Raw genomic sequence first — 20204 nt, forward strand, 5'->3', positions numbered from 1 at the left:
GGCAGGGACCTAGTCCTGTGTGTTTGCAGAGAGCCATGGGCATCAATAGCTTGGCATAAATGACCTATTCTCACTTGTCCTCCCAAACCCGAACGCTTAAACAAAGAAGCATCTGTGCCCTGATCTGTGAATGCTGCCTGAAGAGAAGCTCTCTCACTTGGTGACTGAACCAGCTCCTCTTGTGCTGTTACTTCTAGGGCTGGTCAGGAATTTTTCTAGGATGAATAAAGTGTTTTCTCAAAATTGAAATTTTCTGTGGGAAATTTTCAGTTTTGGAAAAAATTTCATTTTCCACTGGGAAGATCGAAATGATGGCTGCCTGGAAGGCTCTTGTCGGTTTCACTTTCTGTCTGGAGGATCTCAGCAGATGCTGAACACCCTGCCTCTTTGCTTTCCTGCCTGTCCTCCAGCTCTGGGGCCAGACATGCAGAGAGCCAGGTCTCTCAAAGTGGAATTGTTCTTGAAATCACTCCCCCAGTAAAATATTTGTGATTTTAACATTTTATCATAGTTCAAGACTTTTCATATTGTTGGGAATTTTTTTTTTTCCCCCTGGGAAGAAATTTGTTTTTCTGGCCAGCTCTCGTTATTTTCCCAGCTAAGTCCTGCCGTCAGTGGACTCCTCAGCATTCAGTGACCTGGCTTTGAGGTTTCTCTGCTCACTCACCTTTCATTTTCCAGGCTGCAGTGCAATTGTCAACATAACACCTGTGGCGGCTCATGTGATCGTTGCTGTCCGGGCTTCAACCAGTTACCCTGGAAACCAGCTACGACTGACAGTGCTAATGAATGCCAACGTAGGTTGTTGTGGGCTGGGTTCCCCTTCTTCCCTCCCTCCCTCCCCCTCTAGCTGTTTAGGTGGTTGGAAAACATGGAATGAACAAACTCCGCTGCCCCCACGTATGGGAAGCCTTGCGGTTGGCCCCAAAGCTCTGCCATAGAATCCCATTTCTAAAGCTTTGTGCTTGAGGAAGGAATCCATACCACAGTCCCTCTTGGAGCCCATGATGGGGCCTTGCATTAAATCTCCCTCTACAGGCATTATGGGCAATCTCTCTTTTGATCCTTGGTGGGAATTCAGTGCTCCTATAAATGGCTGGATTGGCAGCATTGGAAGGTAAAGTCCTTTGTCCATAGGGGGGCTACTAGCGACCCTTACACTGCTCCACCAGTGAACCACAATCCTGACCTAGAAGGATCCCCTGTAGAGGGGTTAGGCTGCATTTCTGCTGGGGTAACTGGCAGCAAAGCTGTTGATTGTAGTGTTGTTTTTGTGACTTGTTCCCCTCTCCACTGGGGACTTGACTAAGATCACTAAGCCATTTCAGACAAGCCCCTGGGTGGTGGTAACTTTTGCTCCCTGCAGAGCCTGATTGGGACTTGAATTGGTGATTTAGGAGGGAAAGCAGCCATAATTCTGTTGAAAGGCTGTCCTATACCATTGCCGGGTTTTACAACCTCATTACCAGTCCTTCAGACCATCCCTGTGGTTACCCTGCATTTTAGTACCAGACTTAGTGAACGTAACTAGAAGTATAGGAAGAGGAGCAGTCTGTGTTGTGGATTATTCTGTTTTGTGAAGGCTTCTACAGCGATATCCGCTTAATCTGTACTGAGTGCTAATTCTGGTCCCCTTCCTGCCTTTGTCCTAAACTTTGTGCAGTCATCCTGATTGCTCAGTCCTGCTCTGAAGATAAATTGCATTCAGATCTACTCACATCTTTATTTGGATAGCCAGAACCCTCCGGTAGATGCCAACACTGGAATTCATGCTGGTCTGGGAAAGTGAAGCATGAAGCTCAGTTAAATCACATGATCTCATAAACGTAGGGACTCTGCAACGGGCTGTTGGATCTTGCTCCTGTGGATTTAAAAAAAATTTTAAAAAACCCCCACCCAATGCACACTCACCATGTGTTTGACTTCACAGCTCAGCCCCTCTCTAATTGGATAACATTGAGAACTGGCCTGCATGTTTGCTCCAAACCACTTTGGAGGCCCCAAAGTTTGGATAACTTCCCTTTCTCCCCTCCCGCCATGCTCGGGCTTGCCTTTTCTCATTTTGTGCCTCGGTGCTTTCTGGTTGCAGAAAATGTCAAAGCCCTGCTAAAATGCCTGTTCTGCCTAGGTGTCCAGCCTTGACTTGCAGACTGGAGACATCTGAAAGCTTAAGTGATTAACTGATCCTTCTGCCCCTTTTGCACTTCATTCCTCATTTAAATGTAACCCCCATGCAATACAGACTTACTTAGCCCCTTTCAACCTTTCATTGGGGAGTTAAAATACATCAGTTAATTGTTTCGCTGGAGAATGGTGATCAATAACCCAGAGGAACGTACCCGCTGAGCTCCTGTCTCTTTATACTTTCAGCTTGCAATTGCAATGGTCATGCCTACGACTGCTACTATGATCCGGAGGTCCATCGGCACAAGGCCAGCAAAAATTATGACAACCAGTATAAAGGAGGAGGTGTCTGCATAGAATGTCAGGTACGCCCTGGGGGAGGGAATTGCACATTGTTGTTGTAGCAGGACAGACTGTCAGGTGTTCTGTTTCCTGTGGCTGCATTGTTAGCCTGAATTGTAGTTTTACATTGTGGGCAACAAGCGAATCAGGAGCTCTCATGTTTTCTGTTAGTTTTCCAGGAAATCTGGGCTCTTGGCATCAGGATAAAGGTACATGCACCAATGGCAGGAGTGATGGGGTAGTTTGTGGGTTCCCATCTGTTGGCGTAACCTTGGAAATGAATGGCTAAGGGTAGGATTTTCATATGCCCTGGGCATCAGCCTTACTCCGCTTCCATTGAACTCAATGGGAGTTTGACCACTGACTTCAAATGGGAGTAGAATTCGGCCAATTCTAGTGCTTTTGAAAAATCCCACCCCAGTTTACTGGGCCCAAATACTATCACTTGTCTGTCACTGCTTAAGCATTGGTGCCATGCTGCTCTCCCTACTCTCTCAGCACCTGACTAAAGTCTTGCCATGGTGAAGCAAAAACTCTTTGACTTGTTAGTTTCACAGGAAGTACCATATAGTGGCATGGGACCCATGTAGTGCATGACTAGCTGTGCTTTTACAAAATGGGTTACTTCTGTCTTCCTGAATGCAAGGCAGCTGGGAAACAAACCCTGAAGCCAAAATATAGAGCTAAAACCCAAACCAGGTTTGGTGGAGGATTCGAAAGGTCTGAGTTTCAACCCAACATGAGTGGACTTTTGAGCAATCGTTGTTCATTCCTTTGTTTGCTTTCCTAATGTTACCCTGTTGTGAAGCTACCTGGTATTACAGTCTGGTAGATGACCACGTTTTCCTTCCTGATGGGCAGAGTATCTGATGCCCTCCAACTCAACTGTTTTTCAGCATCATACAACTGGCATCAACTGTGAGAGGTGCATCCCTGGATACTACAAATCCCCTGACCATTCGATAGACTCACCCTACATTTGCTACCGTGAGTATGGCTGCCCTGCAGGCTAGAGACGCAGCTAGACTTTCATGTAATAGCTAGAGGAGAGCAGCCCACGCTGTCGAACGGTGGGGTGTTTGGTGCTGTGGACCATCAGGGGCTGATTGTCCAGCCAGCCTTAAAAAATCCCTGGGCATCTGTCTTGCATGCACAAACAGCCATTGGCTTGTGCAGAAGGAGTGCGTGTCTGTTGTTGCAATCAGCTGTGGATCCACATTCAAAGGCCTGAAAGGAGTGGAAATGTGGCCCCGTCTGACCCAGTAGGGGATGATTTTCCGAAGCAGGAGATGCTCACGCACATCTCTATGGGAAACCCAGATCATTCTAGCAGTCTTGGTGGGTTTGATTCTGCCACCTGGTTTGGTGGCTTTGCCGTGTTCACCAGAGCCCTAGCTGTAATGCAGCCAGAATTGCCACCATTTCGGAAGCAAGATTGTGAGGGGCAGAGCCCAGCTTTTTGCAGCCTCACGTCAGATCCTGCAATACAGCAATTCGAGATGACTGCAGCAGCAGCAGCTCTGCCAAGCTTGAACCATTTTAAAGAGACAGACACACCTTTTATTTTTGAAAGGGACTGAACTGTATGTATCTCAAACTTTCTTGCTATGCTGCTAGCCTGGTTGTTGCAATTAGAAATCTCGTGTGAACACAGATTTGGGAAATGAAGGTCTCTCTCAATAATGGCAGCTCCCAGTGACTGCTCTCTCCCTGCAGGTTGTAATTGTGACTCAGAATTCACCGATGGCACCTGTGAGGACCTCACTGGTCGCTGTTACTGCAAGCCAAATTACACCGGGGAGCTCTGCAATGCATGTGCAGAGGGATACACAGACTTCCCACACTGCTATCGTAAGTGTCAAGTTTGCACAGGAGGGCTGTCAACGAGGATGTGTGGGAGCTAAAACTCCTCAGCTCCTGGTTCGTCAGAAACAAGAAGGATTGAAACCTTGTTTGTGCAAAGAGGCTGCTAGGAAGCCTAAAATTAGAGCTGCCAACTTTGCAGACAGTGCGTGGGCATCACACCTCTCTCCCTGTGCTGTTGTCAGCAAGCAGCACATGGTTCTCATATCAGTGGCACCTGAAATTGCAGACCAACCCAACACCTTGCTTTGGCAGGGAAGCTGGGGATTAGTGGGCAGTGGAGTCACTGGGCTAAATCCTGGATCTTCACCCCTCATTCTTCAAGTTGGGAAGAAGGTGACGTTTCGGGATCCAGAAGAAATGTTGTTTATTTTTAAGTCGGTTCGGTTTTGGGCTAGTTCCAGTGGGGGGCTCAAACTGAGCACAGATGTAATGTTTGCAATGGCTCTTTCTCCCCACAGCTGTTCCAGCTTTCTCTCACAATGATACTGGAGAACAGGTGCTTCCGGCTGGACAGATAATAAGTAAGCCCTGCAGTTTGCCTTATCTCTTTTCCAGTTCGTTCCATACACTGCAATTTATAATTATTATTAGTGATCATAATCATTGTAGCATGTAGGCCCCCGCTGAGATCAGGGTCCCTCTCTGGTAGGCCCCGAAAAGTCGTGTTTGCTCAAAGAGTTTACAGTTGCAATTGGCACAGCAAAGGGAGGGAGAAGGGAAATATTATTCCTGTCGTACAGGTAGGGGAATAGAGGCACAGAGCGGTTTTGCGCTTCATGCAGGAGTCTCTGGGGGAAGTTCTATGGCCTGTGTTATGCAGGAGGTCAGATCAGACTGTCATAATGATCCACTCTGCCCTTAAAATCTATGATTGCGAGACCTGTCCAAGTTCACAGGGAATCTGTGGCAGGGCTGGAAACTAGCCAGATGCTCCATAGTCCTAGTCTCATGCCTTAGCCACGAGACCATCCTTTTCCTACATCTGCATGTACTAATTTTCCTAGGCATCGGGGGAGCGTCTAAATCCTCTGTGCCAACACCTTTCACTGCTGCAAATCTGCCTTGTGCGGCATGTGCCTCTAGTCTGAATGTGACCACGGTAGTTTAATGCTTGGCAGCAAACTTTTTGTAAAAGCACTTTCTGTCTCTCTTGTGTCTGTGCTTGTATCCTTTCCCTTCCTCTCCCTGGTAGAATTCTAACCCCTCAAGCTCATGACTCATCTCCCCCGTCTTTTTGGGACTCTCGGCTTTTCCCACACACTTCTCCATTGTTTCACGTTTACCACAGATAACCTTTTTCTTCCCTCTGATATTTTAATCTCTGTTGTTTTCCAGGCAGATTTTTCTTTGCTGGGCTTGGAATCTCTCTTTCCCTCTGGTTCCCACCCCTTCCCCCCTTCTGCTTCCTCTCCCCATCTCTTCTCTTGACCCACCCCCTTTTCCTGGGCCAGGGAGACCCAGGTACCAGGAGAATACAACTTCACTGAGCTCTGCTGGATTAGCGCACTCGTGCATCCCAACTCTGAGGAATTCTGAAGTGCTGGTCAGCCTCGGGGGAACCAGAGTACACCGTGTAACTGCGAGGATGCTGTTGTGAGCCAGCCATTGAAACCTGATGAAGCAGCTGCCTTGATTATCTGAAGGTTTAGATTTCAGAGTAGCAGCTGTGTTGTTCTGTATCTGCAAAAAGAACAGGAGTAGTTGTGGCACCTTAGAGACTAACACATTTATAAGAATATAAGCTTTTGTGGGCTACAGCCCACTTCATCAGATTCATAGAATGGAACATATAGTAAGAAGACATATATACATAAGAGAACATGAAACAGTAGAAGTTGCCATACCACCTCTAAGAGGCTAATTAATTAACATGAGCTATTATCAGCAGGAGAAAAAATAGCTTTTGTAGTGGTGATAATAAAGATGGCCCATTTCAGACAGTTGACAAGAAGGTGTGAGGATACTTAATATGGGGAAATAGATTCAATTTGTATAATGATCCAGCCACTCCCAGTCTCTGTACAAGGCCAAGTTAATGGTATCTAGTTTGCAAATTAATTCCAGTTCAGCAGTTTCTCGATGGAATCTGTTTTTGAAGCTTTTCTATTGCAAAATTGCCTCCTTTTAAGTCTGTTACTGAGTGACCAGAGAGGTTGAAGTGTTCTACTGGTTTTTGAATGTTATGATTCCTGCTGTCAGATTTGTGTCCATTTATTCTTTTGCGTAGGGACTGTCCAGTTTGGCCAGTGTACATGGCATAGGGGCATTGCTAGCACATGCTGGCATATATCACATTGGTAGATGTGCAGGTGAGCCAGCCCTTGATGGCGTGGCTGATGTGATTTGGGCAATGGGGCTGTTCTATAATGAATCATAACAGTATCCTGTGAACAAAGCCTCATCCCCACTTACAGAAGGCATTCTAGCCAGAGCTCCTGGTGAGACACAGAGAGAGAGAGTCACTGGCAGAACTGGGGTTTGAATCTAGAAGTTTCTGGATTTCTGTGCTTTGCCCACGAGCTCAGACTGTCAGTTGTGGAGATTTCTTAAGTGCCTTCTGTTGTTCCTGTCGTCCTCTTTGCAGACTGCGATTGCAACGCCGCTGGGACAGAAGGGAATGCCTGCCGCAAAGACTCTCAAAGGGGAATGTGTGTGTGCAAACCCAACTTCCAGGGAGCTCAGTGTGATCAATGTGCGCCCGGGCACTACGGACCCGGCTGCCAGCGTGAGTGATCGGGGCCAATCTCGCCGGTTTTCTTGATGTTCTTGCAAATGCCTCTGGTGGCTGTTCTGAACCGCGCTGCTAGAAGCACGTGCCCCTCTCCCTACTGGGAAAGGAGAATTCCTCAGTCCAGCTTCAAGTAACAAATTCCTATGACTTGCTGCGATTTGTCAGAACAGCCCTGACCTGGCTGGATTCCCTTGGCCTTGCTGGGGAACTCTGCAGAAATTCCCCATCAGTTCAACAGTGGGCTCAGACGCTCCTGCAGTACAGTGCATTATGGCCATTCCCACACGGTTTCTTCAACTGCTGAACGGATGAGGGGTGACTTTGGGTTACATTCCCCCCTCATTTTCCCCCATTCAAATGTCAGTTTATTTTATATCTTTTCCTGCATCCTGAGAGGCTTTGGGGCTGCTCGGGGTTTAACACTGTTAGCAAAGGCCTGTGGAGTCGACACCTAGTGAGCTCCCAGGACTGAAATCCTGATGGGGAGCGGAACCTTTTAGTTGTAATTCTCGCACACATGAGACATTATTATTCTGGCCCTATCTTGGGAGACGAGTCAAATGCAGCCCCAAAGGCAGCCATGCTCATCCATCTGAGAAAGCACCTTGCGCTCTCCCTGCCCCTAAAACTCCTAATCCTTTTCTTTCTATCCCCCAACCCCCTATTACCAGCCTTCTCCAGCTCCATAGGGGTCCTTCCACATGCTCCCCCTATCAAAAATGATTAGGGGGCTGGAGCACATGACTTATGAGGAGAGGCTGAGGAACTGCGATTGTTTAGTCTGCAGAAGAGAAGAATGAGGGGGGATTTGATAGCTACCTTCAACTACCTGAAAGGGGGTTCCAAAGAGAGTGGATCTCAGTGGTACCAGATGACAGAACAAGGAGTAATGGTCTCAAATTGCAGTGGTGGAGGTTTAGATTGGATATAAGGAAAAACTTTTTCACTCGGAGGGTGGTGAAGCACTGGAATGGGTTCCCTAGGGAGGTGGTGGAATCTCCTTCCTTAGAGGTTTTTAAGGTCAGGCTTGACAAAGCCCTGGCTGGGATGATTTAGTTGGGAATTGGTCCTGCCTTGAGCAGGGGGTTGGACTAGATGACCTCCTGAGGTCCCTTCCAATCCTGATAGTCTATGATTCTATGACCCCTGACCTTTCTGCTTCCCCCAGGCTGATGGGCTGTTAATGAGGAGGCAGGACACCTGAGGGAGTACAAGCAGGCTGGGGAGGAAAAGTAGCTAAAGGCCTGGGCTTCCTTTCACTGCAGGGAGGAGACGCTTCTTGCTGATTCATAAAGGGGCCAAGAGCTTTAAGCCCAAGGGCGGTGAATCTGGGGGCTTATTGCAGTGTCATGCCCACCAGCCATCCTGCAGAACTCCTCCTCAGGAACAGACATGCATTTCAGCTACAGATTCTAATAAAACAGAGCTTTGGCTGCATGGCTTCACTGCCCTTCTTTGAAACACACCCTTCCCCAATCTCTGACCTCCACCCTCCACTCTGCAAAGTGCCCCAGGATACAAACCCCCTCCTCCCCCTGCCCCCAGAAGTTGAATTCGTATCATGAAATCTTGGCTTGCTACCCCAAAGAGTTTGAATCTAAGTAGCCTCTAATAGGAGGCCTGGTGCTGTGTTGGGATTAGCCAGGGCTGTGAAACAGCAAAGGTGCCGCCTACAATTCCCCAGTGCCGCAAGGACTAGCAGGCCCTGCAGTTCACAGGGGCTCATTGTTCTTTTCCAGCATGCCAGTGTTCAGGCCCTGGCCAGTACGATGGCACCTGCGACAGCGAGACTGGCCAGTGCCTGTGCCGAACTGGATTCGAAGGGTATTCGTGTAACCAGTGTGCACCTGGCTACTTCAGCTACCCTCTCTGCCAATGTGCGTAACTCCTCTTCCTTCTCAGATGTGTGTGTTGGAGGGGAGGGGGAATTCCCTGCTGTGGGGAGAGGTGGATGTTTACCCTCTGGACTTAGTATTATTTACTTGTGTTATGGCAGAAAGCACATTATACCTGACTGCAATTGCAGGACCTCCCCCCACAGCCTCCTGAGAGCAAATCACTTCTGTCTAGTCACTTACTGTTAGTTATTGTTTGTATTCTCAGAGCGCCTAGGAGCCCAGTCATAGCCCAGGACCCTGTTGTGCTAGGCACTGTGCAGACGCAGAACGAAAAAACCCCAAAACCAGTCCCTGCCCCGAGGAGCTTGCAGTCTAGATATAAGACAGGACCAGTAGGTGGATACGGACAAATGGGAGAGAACAAGGAAGCTGAGGCAATATTCGTCAGCGTGGTAGGCAGTCATCTCAGCCCACCAGCGGCCTAACCCGCGTAGGTATCGCAGCACAGGGGAGTTTTCAGGAGGGATTTGAAGAAGGAAAATGCATTACTTGTGCGGCAGTTTATGTTGAGTTCCTCCCAAGACTTGGGCAGCTGGGTGAAAATGTAACCGATGGGCAATGGATACATCAGGGACCAACTGGGAGGTGGGAGCTGACATCTCACTAGGCTGTGTGGGTGGTAGGTAGGGTTAGTATAGGCCATGAAGGGCCTTGAAAGTGAAGAGAAACCGTTTGATTAATGTGATGGCGAAAAGGGAGCTAGCGGAGGGATGCAAACACTCTGTATTCAAGCACCAAACTGTGCACCCAACACTCATCTTGGGCACTTAGTGCCAACGTTCTCTGGCGTAAAAATTTCCTCCCTGTTGTACCTTAAGCTTTGCCCCGTGCTCTGGGTGACGTAGCTCTGGACCCCTTCCCCACTGGCTTTTCTCTGCTTTGCAGTGTGCGGGTGCAGTGCTGTTGGAACGCTGCCAGGAGGCTGCGACTCAGACGGGAGATGTTTCTGTAGGCCTGAGTTTGATGGGCCTCGCTGTGATCAGTGTAGCATGGGATATCATTCCTATCCTCGTTGCCAAGGTATGGTGGAAACTGTGGTTGGTAGAGACTGGGAGGAGTTGCAGATGGGACTGAGTGTCAGCAGATGACAAAGAGCTAGTGATTTTGAGTGCCTTGGTTTTTGGGTACTCGACTTGAGACCCCTTAGTGGGACCTAACTTACAGGAAGTGCTGAGCTCCCATCCTCTGAAAGTCACAACCCTTTTGAGGTGCTGTAAATTAGGCACTCAGAATCGCTAGTCACTTTTAAAATCTTGGCCCAGACCCCCTTGATTTACATTATAAACGGTGCAGACTTGATCTGGGTGTCGTTAATGGTGTCAGTGTTTGGAACACAAAGCTGTCATTGTCAGTCTTTCTTGATGGAACTCCTGTTCTGATGATGTTTTCCAGCATATGTTTTTGTATTTACGCATTAACCTACTGAGCTTCTTCCTGTTGGTGAGCTTTGAGTGGGCTGTAAAATCTTGGAGACTTTTTTCCTGGTTTGGCCATGACTTCAGGGAGAAGTATCCCATGGTACTGTGATGTTTTTTTAAAAGGGAATTTAGTTCTGGGAACAGTCCCGAAGAGATCCCTTGGAACTGACTGACGGGTCTGCACAGATAGTGCTAGTATAGGTTTTACACTCTTGCCCTGCGCCATCTGTCAATCCTCCTACTCTGTTCCAAAAGGACCACTTCTGTGGGTGGTCAGCCTCCGGGTCCCACCATAGATGCTGGCAAACGGGGCCAAATAAATGCAAACTGCAATGAATTTTGTGTGTGTTTGTAAAGTGGGGATGTGTCCGTTGAGAACTGTCACCCAGTTCACCTGGATCACTGAATAGCCGTTCAGTGGGAATGCTTTGGTTTGCTAGAAATCTGGGCTGGACTGATTCAACTAATGATGCTGAGATTAAAAGACTCGGGTCTGATTATTTGTCTCTGTGCTTGCTAGTTCCCCTTCTCAAACGTCTCTTTTTATTTGTGTGCCCTTCTTTTGCAGCTTGTTCCTGTGATCCCCGGGGTTCGGTGGATAACAATTGTAACCCAGCTGGTCAGTGCCGGTGCCATTCTAACTACGCCGGGCACATCTGTAGCCAGTGTGCTCCAGGCTTCTATGGGTACCCCAGCTGCACATGTGAGTAACTCCCTTCACATGGAAGATTTTGCTTACGGTCTTGCAGAGCAGAAGCAATGTGTTCCAGACAGGAATGATACACGCTGCTACTTGCTTTGCCTTTACCTCACCCTGTTCTCTCCTCTCCCCAGGGCCCAGCTTTATACTAGAATTCAGACTGGGTCTTTATTACAGGAGGAGTCCGTTTTTATTATTTACTAAATACATTATCCCACAAAAGCATTTTCTCTTGCAGGTTGTGTCAATCGCTAATGCTAATGCAAAGGCCATGGAGTCTGTCCCATAGAGTTCATTGGTAATTGTTAGTTACAGGGACCCAGGTCTGCCCATTCTGGTGTCCCAGTCCCCAGACACATGGAGTGTTTTACGAACGGACCTGCAAAATACAATTCAGGAGCTGAATTTCCATGGGACATACCAAAATCCAGAATTAGAGCCCTATTCCCCCCAAAACTGATGCAGACTGAAGGAGAAATGCACACTGAATTACCCCAGTTTGTTCCAGTGTTTGGCCATCTCTAGGCAAGTAGCTTATTAAAGTAACATGTTTTGAGCTGTGCCGTGCTTTCAGAATGAAAAGCCAAACTGTATGTTCAGATTTCACTCAAAACCAAAGATTTAAGGTGGGATTCGCAAATCTATATCCCTCGACCTGGGCCGGGTTTCAGGTGCTGAGGGGGGATTTCTGGCCTCAAGTGGAAGCTGTGTAAAGCTCAGATGTTTTGCATAATTTTGAGGTAAAGCCACCATTTCGGCTGCCTTCCCTGAGCACAACTCCAGGATGCAAACCCCATCAGAATCAAAACACAGGGCCATTCTGACAGAGCTAGCCTGATAGTTCTCATGGCTCTAGCGCATCAAAGCTCTTCTTAGCTACTGACAATGAATGCTGGAAGACCTAGAGACTGAACCCACCAGCCCAGCTGAGGAAACACTGGCCTCCCTGGGGATTGTACCGAACGCCTTGCCAGCTTCAGACGGCCGGCTTGTAAAGGGTTTATAAAATGCGATGAGGATCTGTTTAATTGCTCTGATGGCCCATCTGCAAAATGTTAATACTTGTTTTTATCCCTTAGCCAGAAGGTTCAGTTGCAGCAGGTTTTAAATGCACACCTCCCAGTAACACCCTGCTCTCTGGATTTCCAAGCTGTGACATCACTCGGATAGATCCTCTGCCAGGATCAGAATGCCCCTTGTGGGTATGTCTACACTGTGATAAATGACCCACGGCATGGCTGTGGCTAGCCTGGGTCAGCTGACTTGGGCTCCTGGAGCTTGGGCTGCGGGGCTGTAAAATTGCAGTGTAGACGGTCGGAGCCTGAATGTCTGCCCTGCAATTTTTAACCCTCCTGCCTGAGCCCCATGAGCCTGAGTCAGTCCCATGGACTTTTTATTGCAAGTATAGATGTATCCAGAAAGTCCAGTGCTGCTGCCTGTACTCACAGTGAATAGCCCCTTACTGTGTGTGCGGCCCACTGTATCTCACTGTGCTCTGTTACACCAGCCTAAATCCACAGGAAGTCTGCTGAAGCCAGTGGTGCTACAGTCATGGAAAACGGGTGAGAATGAAATGAGAATCAGGCCTAATTTCACACAACTCCCCCATCCAACCCTGATTTTCAGTGGGTCTGCTTGTCTGGGGCCCCATCCAAAGCCAATTGGAGTCTTTCCACTGACTTCAAAGGGCTTTGGATCAAGCACATAGGGCAGTTCTACTCATTTGAATCATGTCCCTGCATTAGGGCAGGTGTCTGCAGTACAGTGTCTATTATTAACAATCCCCATCATGCCCTGGGCAGAATCTCCCTCTGCCCCTGCCACCAGTCAGACTGGAAAGCCAGATGTACACTTGTACCTCCCAGCAAGAATTTACACTCATTAAAAAATGTTCTGTGATACAATTTCCCTGAAGCGACAAAACAGCAGCATCACGCCTTTTGCATGGTGCTAAATGTAGACGCCTGGGTAGCGGCCAGCTGGCTTAGCGTTCACAGCAAAAAGTGATGCCGGCACTATGCCTTTGAAGAGGCTGGAGGCTTGGATCAAATTGTGTCTCTTGGGTGCAGCAGCCACTTATTTTTTCATCTAAAGAAATAGGTAAAGTGCAAACAGGATTTAAAAAATAGACAAACCGAGAGAGGGCAGGAAGCCGGAGTTTCAAAATTCTCCATTGTTTTTCCAGTACTAAGAATGTTTTGCTCTTAGAGGAGGCCAGTTAGGTGCCAGACATTTGCGCACTTACTAGAAATACATCCACAAGCGTCTGAGCAGTGATTGGAAGAGAGGGAGCTGAATCTGTCTGAGACCAGGCTAGTTGATGGCTGCATGTCTGCTGAGTGACATTTAGGTTGAAAGGGCAGTGAGATTTTGATATGTGTTAGAGAGAAGCAGGTTGTCCAGGAGCATAAGAATGGCCATACTGGTCAGACCAATGGTCTATCTAGCCCAGGATCCTGTCGTCCCACAGTGACTGGTGCCAGATGCCATTGCCCTGTTTGTCCCCTCTGAAGCAATTGTGAAGTGATCCATCCCCTGTCGTCCAGTCCCAGGTCCTGGCAGGAAGCAGCACAACCATTTCCCAGCACTTTTCCAGGAGTGTTTGTTCTAAATCAGAAAATATTCTTGCATCCATGCTACTGGCTCATTATTATACGCTGGCCCATCCCGGTGTGCCATGTTCTGCGGGTGTTGAGAGCTCATGGTCCCAGGCCTTGACAACTGAATGCTGCTCTCAAATGTTGGGTGTAACTGGCCTTCACCGTGAATGTGATGAACTACGTGGCTTTTGTTGTTCTCAGTAGCCTGTGTGCTTTTGGTTTTAATGGTCAAACATAGAATGTGAGAGGCGTGCATCCGCTGAAGTAAAACATTTGTGGTAATTAAACTTTATACCTCATGTCTGTAGAGGTTTATTGATTGGTTGGTTTGGCTACAGAGAGAGTCGGGCACTAAGCTACCCTCTCTGCCTCTGTTTTTCTTCTATGGGCTGGGTTCCCAGCTGGACTACATCTCCCAGGAAGCACCATGGTGGCTCAGCAAGAGGGGGAGTCTGGTGAATCATGGGAAATGTAGTCTAGCTGGGGAGTCCAGCCCATAGAGGTGAGATTAGTAGCATGAAGCAGTCAGAACTACAGTTTCCAGGAGGCACTGTGGTGGCATTTCCTAATCAAGGTTTTCGGGGAGAGGGGTTGATTTTTCAGTGGAATTTGGGAAATTTTGACTATTTAAAAAGAAAAAGAAAAATTGGGTAAAAATGTTATTGGGGAGGAGAGGGGAGGGAACATTTTCTGAGCAGTTCCATGGACCACATATAAGTCACTTACTGCCTTTGCACTAATAGGGCTCAGTCTGGCTCTAGCAGTACTTCCTCACGCTCCCAGATTACTAGTCGTGAGTTCAGTTCCTGCTGCTGCTGACTCAGTGGGAAACTGTGTTATCTCATCCCCACTTTGAGACCTCTACCTGAAATGCACCAAGCATGGTGGGAGTGTTTAAAGAACTAAGTTCCTGCTTTGTTCTTTTGTTGTTTAAAACACATCCTTTTATTTTAATCTGGGCTGTAAGAGGACTTACAGCTCTGAGCTCCCACCTTTCCCTGTTCACCTGCAGCTTGCCAGTGCTCCACAGAGGGCTCTCTCCACGGCACATGTGATCAGGAAACTGGACAGTGCAGCTGTCGCCCCAAAGTGGCTGGACTGCGCTGTGACACCTGCATGCCAGGAGCATATGGATTTCCACACTGTGAAGGTAGCATTGTCTTCCTCCTCTTCCTGCATGACTTGGTACAGCACATTCGTCTAGGGCTCCCCTTGATACCCTCGAGCCCAGCTGTACCTACCGGCCAACACTCAAAGCAATGTTTTTAAAAACACACTAATAAATACACAGACCAGTCATCGACCCAGCGAAAACTTAAATATAAAAGAAACCTCCCCTCAATCTCCTCCATGAAAAGTTTCTCAGAGTGTACACACAGGACGACTCAAAGCATTAAGGGGTCTGTTTTAAACCTGCTACAAGCTGTGCTTTTCCTTGCAGTGGGCTCCTGTAACCCAGCAGGGTTAGCAACTGCAGACCCTTCCCTGTCTCTGGTGAGTACTTCATGTGCCCCTCAATCTCTGTGGGCTGTTTTGGGTTTCATTTCCTGCAAACCTCATTGGTTTTTCTTCCCTGGTCTCAGAATTTCCTACTGTGTCGCAGGACCTGCTCCAGGTGCAATGCAGAGAAAGGCAGCTTCCCGGCCTGTAGAGCAAGAGGTCTCATCTGTCCCCTTAGCTGCAGGTTCTGTGATGCTGCTCGAGCCCCTGGCATTCTTGCCTAATCCTTGTTTTCATCCCCCTTTTTTCAGGGTTCCTGTGCCTGTCGGGCATATGTCGAAGGTCCAGCTTGTGACAGGTGCAAACCACTGTACTGGAACCTGACTCCAGATAACCCGTATGGATGCACAAGTAAGGGACAGCATTGTAAGAGGAGTCTTTTGGGGGCAGTCTGTTCCTCTAGAGGTTTAAGGGCCAAACCTAGGCTTTGGGGGGCCATCTCCATTTCAGTAGACGTGATTCCCTTTTCTCCATTCCCATCATTTCCACCTTCAGTTATGGCACGAAATGTTAGCATCCCAAGTGACGGGACTGGTTTTGTGATTCACACTTAGCAGGGGGGATGGGCCAGACCTGGGACCCTTTTCAAAGGAATGGATCCAAGGATTTGTTTTTCCAGCTCTGCCAGAACCAAACTCAGACTTGACACAAATACAGATTTCATGTGTGTAAAATGGGAATGTGCATGTGCAAACATCAGTGTGCAACATCCAGGGCAAGCGTGAGGCCAGCTGAAAATCCAGCCCTTAGTCTGTGCTACTTTGGTTAGTTTCCATCCAGAGCAGGAGCCAAGAACTGGTTTATTTCCTCTCTCCATCCGCTTGGCTTCTATCATGTCTGGTTTCCTGTGCTGCAAGGAACGTTGGTGTCAATCTGAGAGTTTTTAATAGTCTCTCGACGGCTGGGTTGATTTCCTCACTCTCTTGTGCTCTTCTGCTCTCTTCAGGCTGCCAGTGTGATACCAAGGGCACCATCAGTGGAGTCGCAGAATGTCAGCAAGTAAGATCACTCCCAAAGTTTCCTATGGAGAATTAGATCCCCTCTTCCCCCGCCCCCTTGCTCCCGTTAGAGTTAGGAAAAGGCCCTTCATGTGTGTAATAGCTGGAGTTTTCCAAACCTGGCTCCTGCAGACCCACTTTCCGTTTACACAGTGTCCTGTCCTGATGCTATCTGTACCAGCGAGTTCTGGGTGCCCTTTGTCAAGCTGAAACTAGAGGTCATTTATCCACGTTGACCCCCTTGATCTTCTCCATCCTGTTGATGTGGCGCAGCAGCCTGGACTTGCATGAGAACCTGGGTTTAGAGCAGGGGTGGGCAAACTTTTTGGCCCAAGGGCCACATTGGGGTTCCAAAACTATATGGAAGGTGGGTAGGGAAGGCTGTGCCTCCCCGAACAACCTGGCCCCTGCCCCCTCCCACTCCCTGCCCCCCTCAGAACCCTCGACCCATCCAACCCCCTCCCGCTTCTTGTCCCCTAACTGCCCCCTGGAACCCCAACAACTCCTGTCCAACCTCCCCTGCTGCTTGTCCCCTAACTGCTCCTCCCGGGACCCCACCTCCTATCCAATCCCCCCTGCTCCCTGTCCCCGGACTGCCCTGACCCCTATCCACAACCCTACCCCCAGCCAGGCCCCTGGGACCCCACCCCCATCCAGCCCACCTTGCTCCTTGTCCCCTGACTGCCCCCTCCCAGGACGCCCTGCCCCTAACTGGCCCCCCGGAACCCCACCCCCTATCCAACCCCTCTGCCCCCCAAGCTCCCTTCCAAATGATCCCTGCGAACGTGGGCAGAGTACTCAGGAGGAGCAGGGGCAGCCACGCAGCCGAAGAGAAGCGGCGATTTCCTCTTCAAAGCACCGCTCCTCTCAGGAGGACACTGGGTGGCTGTGCAGCTGGCCAGAGAGAAGCAGCGCTTTGAAGGGGAAACTGCTGCTTCTGTCTGTCCAGCTGCATGGCCGCCCGGTGTCCTCTGGAGTCATCCAGCCACGTTCCCCGCGCTTCCACCACCCACACCGCCCGCCTGCTCTCCGGAGGCTATGGGTGAGCCTCCCTCCCTGCTCTCCTGCCCAACGCGCCCCTGTGGCATGGCAAGGTGAAGCTGCGGGGGAGGGGGGACAGCTGGGGGTGAGGAGAACGGGGGCTAATCTCCCCGGCCGGGACCTCAAGGGCCAGGCAGGATGTGGCCCACGGGCTGTAGTTTGCTCACGTCTGGTTTAGAGCCTACATCAGGAATGAGGAAAGAAAACGTAACTCATTCAGCGTTTTTGCTTTGGCCTACGAGAAACGGAAGAGTCATGTTGTTATGTGTGTATTGTAATAGCACCTAAGGACCAGGCCCTATTGTGCTAGGTGCCGTACAACAAAAAGACCCTACCCCAAAGAATTTGCAACCTTACTATGTAGTAGTGCACTCGAGCCCAGGCTAGCGGGAAAGTCTTTGGCAGAAGCCTTGGAGGGAGGCTGCAGAGTTGTTTGACAAGGGTGGCAGGCGTGCATTCTTCTCAGTAGCCATCACGGTCTTTGTAACATCTGTGGGCTTGGGGAAAAGTAAGGCCTCTGAATAATATGGTGGACCTCAGCTACATCCAGTTGCCTATGGGCTTGATGAAGACTGTGTTTTCCCATTTCCCATCCCAAGGAACGTTCCACAGTAGCTTTTGTTAAGGGATCATCACTAAAGTCTTGTCAAGAGTGGGGATCTTGCACCGAGACAGCTATACGAGTGCAGACTCCTGTGCCTGTGTAAATCGTGATTTGCTCTGACCCAGCCCCCTTTCACACCAGGGCAGTGCAGTTACAATGGTGTAGCTGTAACGGCACAGACACCCCTCAGTGAGGCAAGGCCAAATTATCTCCCGAAGGGAGCTCATGCAGTGCCTGCCTGCCCACCCACGGTAAATGGCTTCGCTTTCCGTAGATAGTCTGTGGCAATGGGCAGATTATGACAAGGTTTTAGTGGTTTGTAAGGACAGTCCCTTCTTGTACGTTCACCGTGCTGTTAAATAGTCTAACCGTAGCTATTGACACTATTATTTATTGGCTGCATTATGGTAGCGCTTACAAGCCCTCCCCATGGACCCTGGACTCACCCCATTGTGTTAGTGTCTGTGCGCCTCACAGTCGTTACTGGTGTTCTCCTCACAACACCCTGTGAGGTAGGGTAGTGCTGTTAGCTCAATGTGCAGAGAAACTTGCCTAGGGAAGCTCTGACAGAGTTGGGGATTGAACCTGGCTCTCCAGAGTGCCAGGCCTTTGCCCTGACCACTGCACCATCCTTCCTCTCTCAAATGCTGGTTTGGTTGTGCTGAGTGTTGAGGAGGGGCAGAGCCACGCCCATGGGGCACTGACTGACTTGGCTGTCTCCTAGGGCAATGGGCAGTGTTTCTGCAAACCCAGCATCTGCGGCCAGTTGTGCTCCACGTGTAAGGACGGATACTTCAACCTGGACCATGCAAATTACTTTGGCTGCCAAGGTGGGTACCCTTCTCTCTTTCATGAGGTGCTAGATCTGCCAGCTGGTGGAAAACAGGACAGAGGAGCCAGTCCCTGGAGCATGGAGCTGCCTGTCTGGGTTCTGTGGGACAAGAGTACTGAGGCCTGGAAAGCAAAATGGATGAGAATAGGGGGTTGGGCTATTCTTCCAGAAGTGATAGAATTGAGCACCTGATTTAGACCCATTGTACGTCCCTGGAGTGGATCAGATGATTCACTCCCGTCCCACTGAGGATGGGAGGGAAACCAGGTGAGAGTGGATGCCTGGAGATTACTTCTTGCTTTATAAGCTTGTACTTCTGTTTCCCTGTGTGCACATGAATGCTGGTGGTGAGGGGCGAAGCAGCAGAGGCTGCAGTTGCCTGTCGCCCTGCACAATGCTCTCCCCATCAGTGGTGTGCTATGGGGTGGCAGTGCTGGGAGATAGGCAGTGAGCAGGGCTGCTGAAGGGGGTTGGGTTTAGAGGCCTGGTCGGAGCTTGGTGGGCTCACTGAGAGAATTGGCAGGCCTGCGTTGTTCTCAGCAGCCACCAGTAGTCTTGAAATAGCTCAGCGCTCCAATGGAAGAGAAGCTGATCCAAGTGGGGTCCAAGCCAACATGAAAACGGATACAATGGAATAAAAATAGAGCCCTCGGCGTCTCCTCCCTTTGGTGCGCGGCTTTGATTAGTGCTATTTGGAGTTCGTTAATGTCAGTGGAATGTAAACACGTGCTTCCTGTCCACAGGCTGCCAGTGCGACGTTGGTGGGTCCATCGGGCCGGCATGCGAGGCGAGGACCGGAGCCTGTCACTGCAGGCAGAACACCCAAGGCCCAACATGCACCCTGTAAGAGCCCAGCTGCCACCACAGAGCTGCTTGACGCATTCGCTCCTTGTTCCATTAGCTGGAGACTTCTCCAGCACCCCCTACTCCCCGGCTAGCGGGGCCATGGCCTTAGAACTCTGAAGGCTGTGTGCCTCCTGTCCCTTGCCACTTCAACCACTGCTACGCACCAGCGTGTTCGCCCCTTGTTGGGGACTCTCCTCTCCTGCCCCTTCTCTCCCTAAACAACTGGAAAGAAGTAAACTCTGCTCAAGTTTTTCTCCCCATTATTGGGAGGAGGGAGTCCCATGCAGTGTTGATATGGAGCTAGCAGCTGCAGACACCATTCCATCTGGCTGTGTCCTGGAGGGCCCCCGTGAAGCCAGCAATCATGAAAGTAGCGTGAAGTAAGTTCCCCGGACTGTGGAAACCAGGCTTGTAATTCTATCTATTGACTCTCTTCCCCAGGCCTACGAGGGACCATTATTTCCCTGACCTCCACCACCTGAAATTTGAGTTGGAAGAGGGCACCACACTAGATGGCCGGGCTGTTCGCTTTGGCTACAACCCCCTGGAGTTTGAAAATTTCAGCTGGAGAGGATACGCTCAGATGTCTCCCATTCAGGTATGATTTACGGGCCTGGCCCCAGCCTGTGCTCCCTACCAGGAGAGGACGCAGAAGGCTAACCATTTGATGTGCTATAGACACATGTATTGTTTTAACCCAAAAA

The 20204-nt window shown here is 49.5% G+C and overlaps 1 protein-coding gene across 3 annotated transcripts in view; it reads left to right on the forward strand.

Annotated features, from left to right (window-relative positions):
- LAMA5 (laminin subunit alpha 5) overlaps positions 1-20204 on the forward strand; it is a 164861-nt gene that overhangs the window by 89668 nt on the left and 54989 nt on the right. For all 3 annotated transcript variants that reach the window (XM_032802274.2, XM_075072228.1, XM_075072229.1), the window contains exons 7-22: positions 682-797; positions 2371-2489; positions 3363-3453; positions 4183-4317; positions 4791-4853; positions 6917-7057; positions 8803-8940; positions 9847-9981; positions 10948-11082; positions 14692-14829; positions 15121-15173; positions 15431-15530; positions 16126-16178; positions 18547-18652; positions 19398-19497; positions 19942-20098. In XM_032802274.2, coding sequence (XP_032658165.1) covers positions 682-797; positions 2371-2489; positions 3363-3453; positions 4183-4317; positions 4791-4853; positions 6917-7057; positions 8803-8940; positions 9847-9981; positions 10948-11082; positions 14692-14829; positions 15121-15173; positions 15431-15530; positions 16126-16178; positions 18547-18652; positions 19398-19497; positions 19942-20098 — 1780 coding nt within the window. The remainder of the gene's footprint in view (positions 1-681; positions 798-2370; positions 2490-3362; positions 3454-4182; positions 4318-4790; positions 4854-6916; positions 7058-8802; positions 8941-9846; positions 9982-10947; positions 11083-14691; positions 14830-15120; positions 15174-15430; positions 15531-16125; positions 16179-18546; positions 18653-19397; positions 19498-19941; positions 20099-20204) is intronic.

Source organism: Chelonoidis abingdonii, chromosome 14, assembly GCF_003597395.2.
Source record: "Chelonoidis abingdonii isolate Lonesome George chromosome 14, CheloAbing_2.0, whole genome shotgun sequence".
Classification (NCBI taxonomy): Eukaryota; Metazoa; Chordata; order Testudines; family Testudinidae; genus Chelonoidis; species Chelonoidis abingdonii.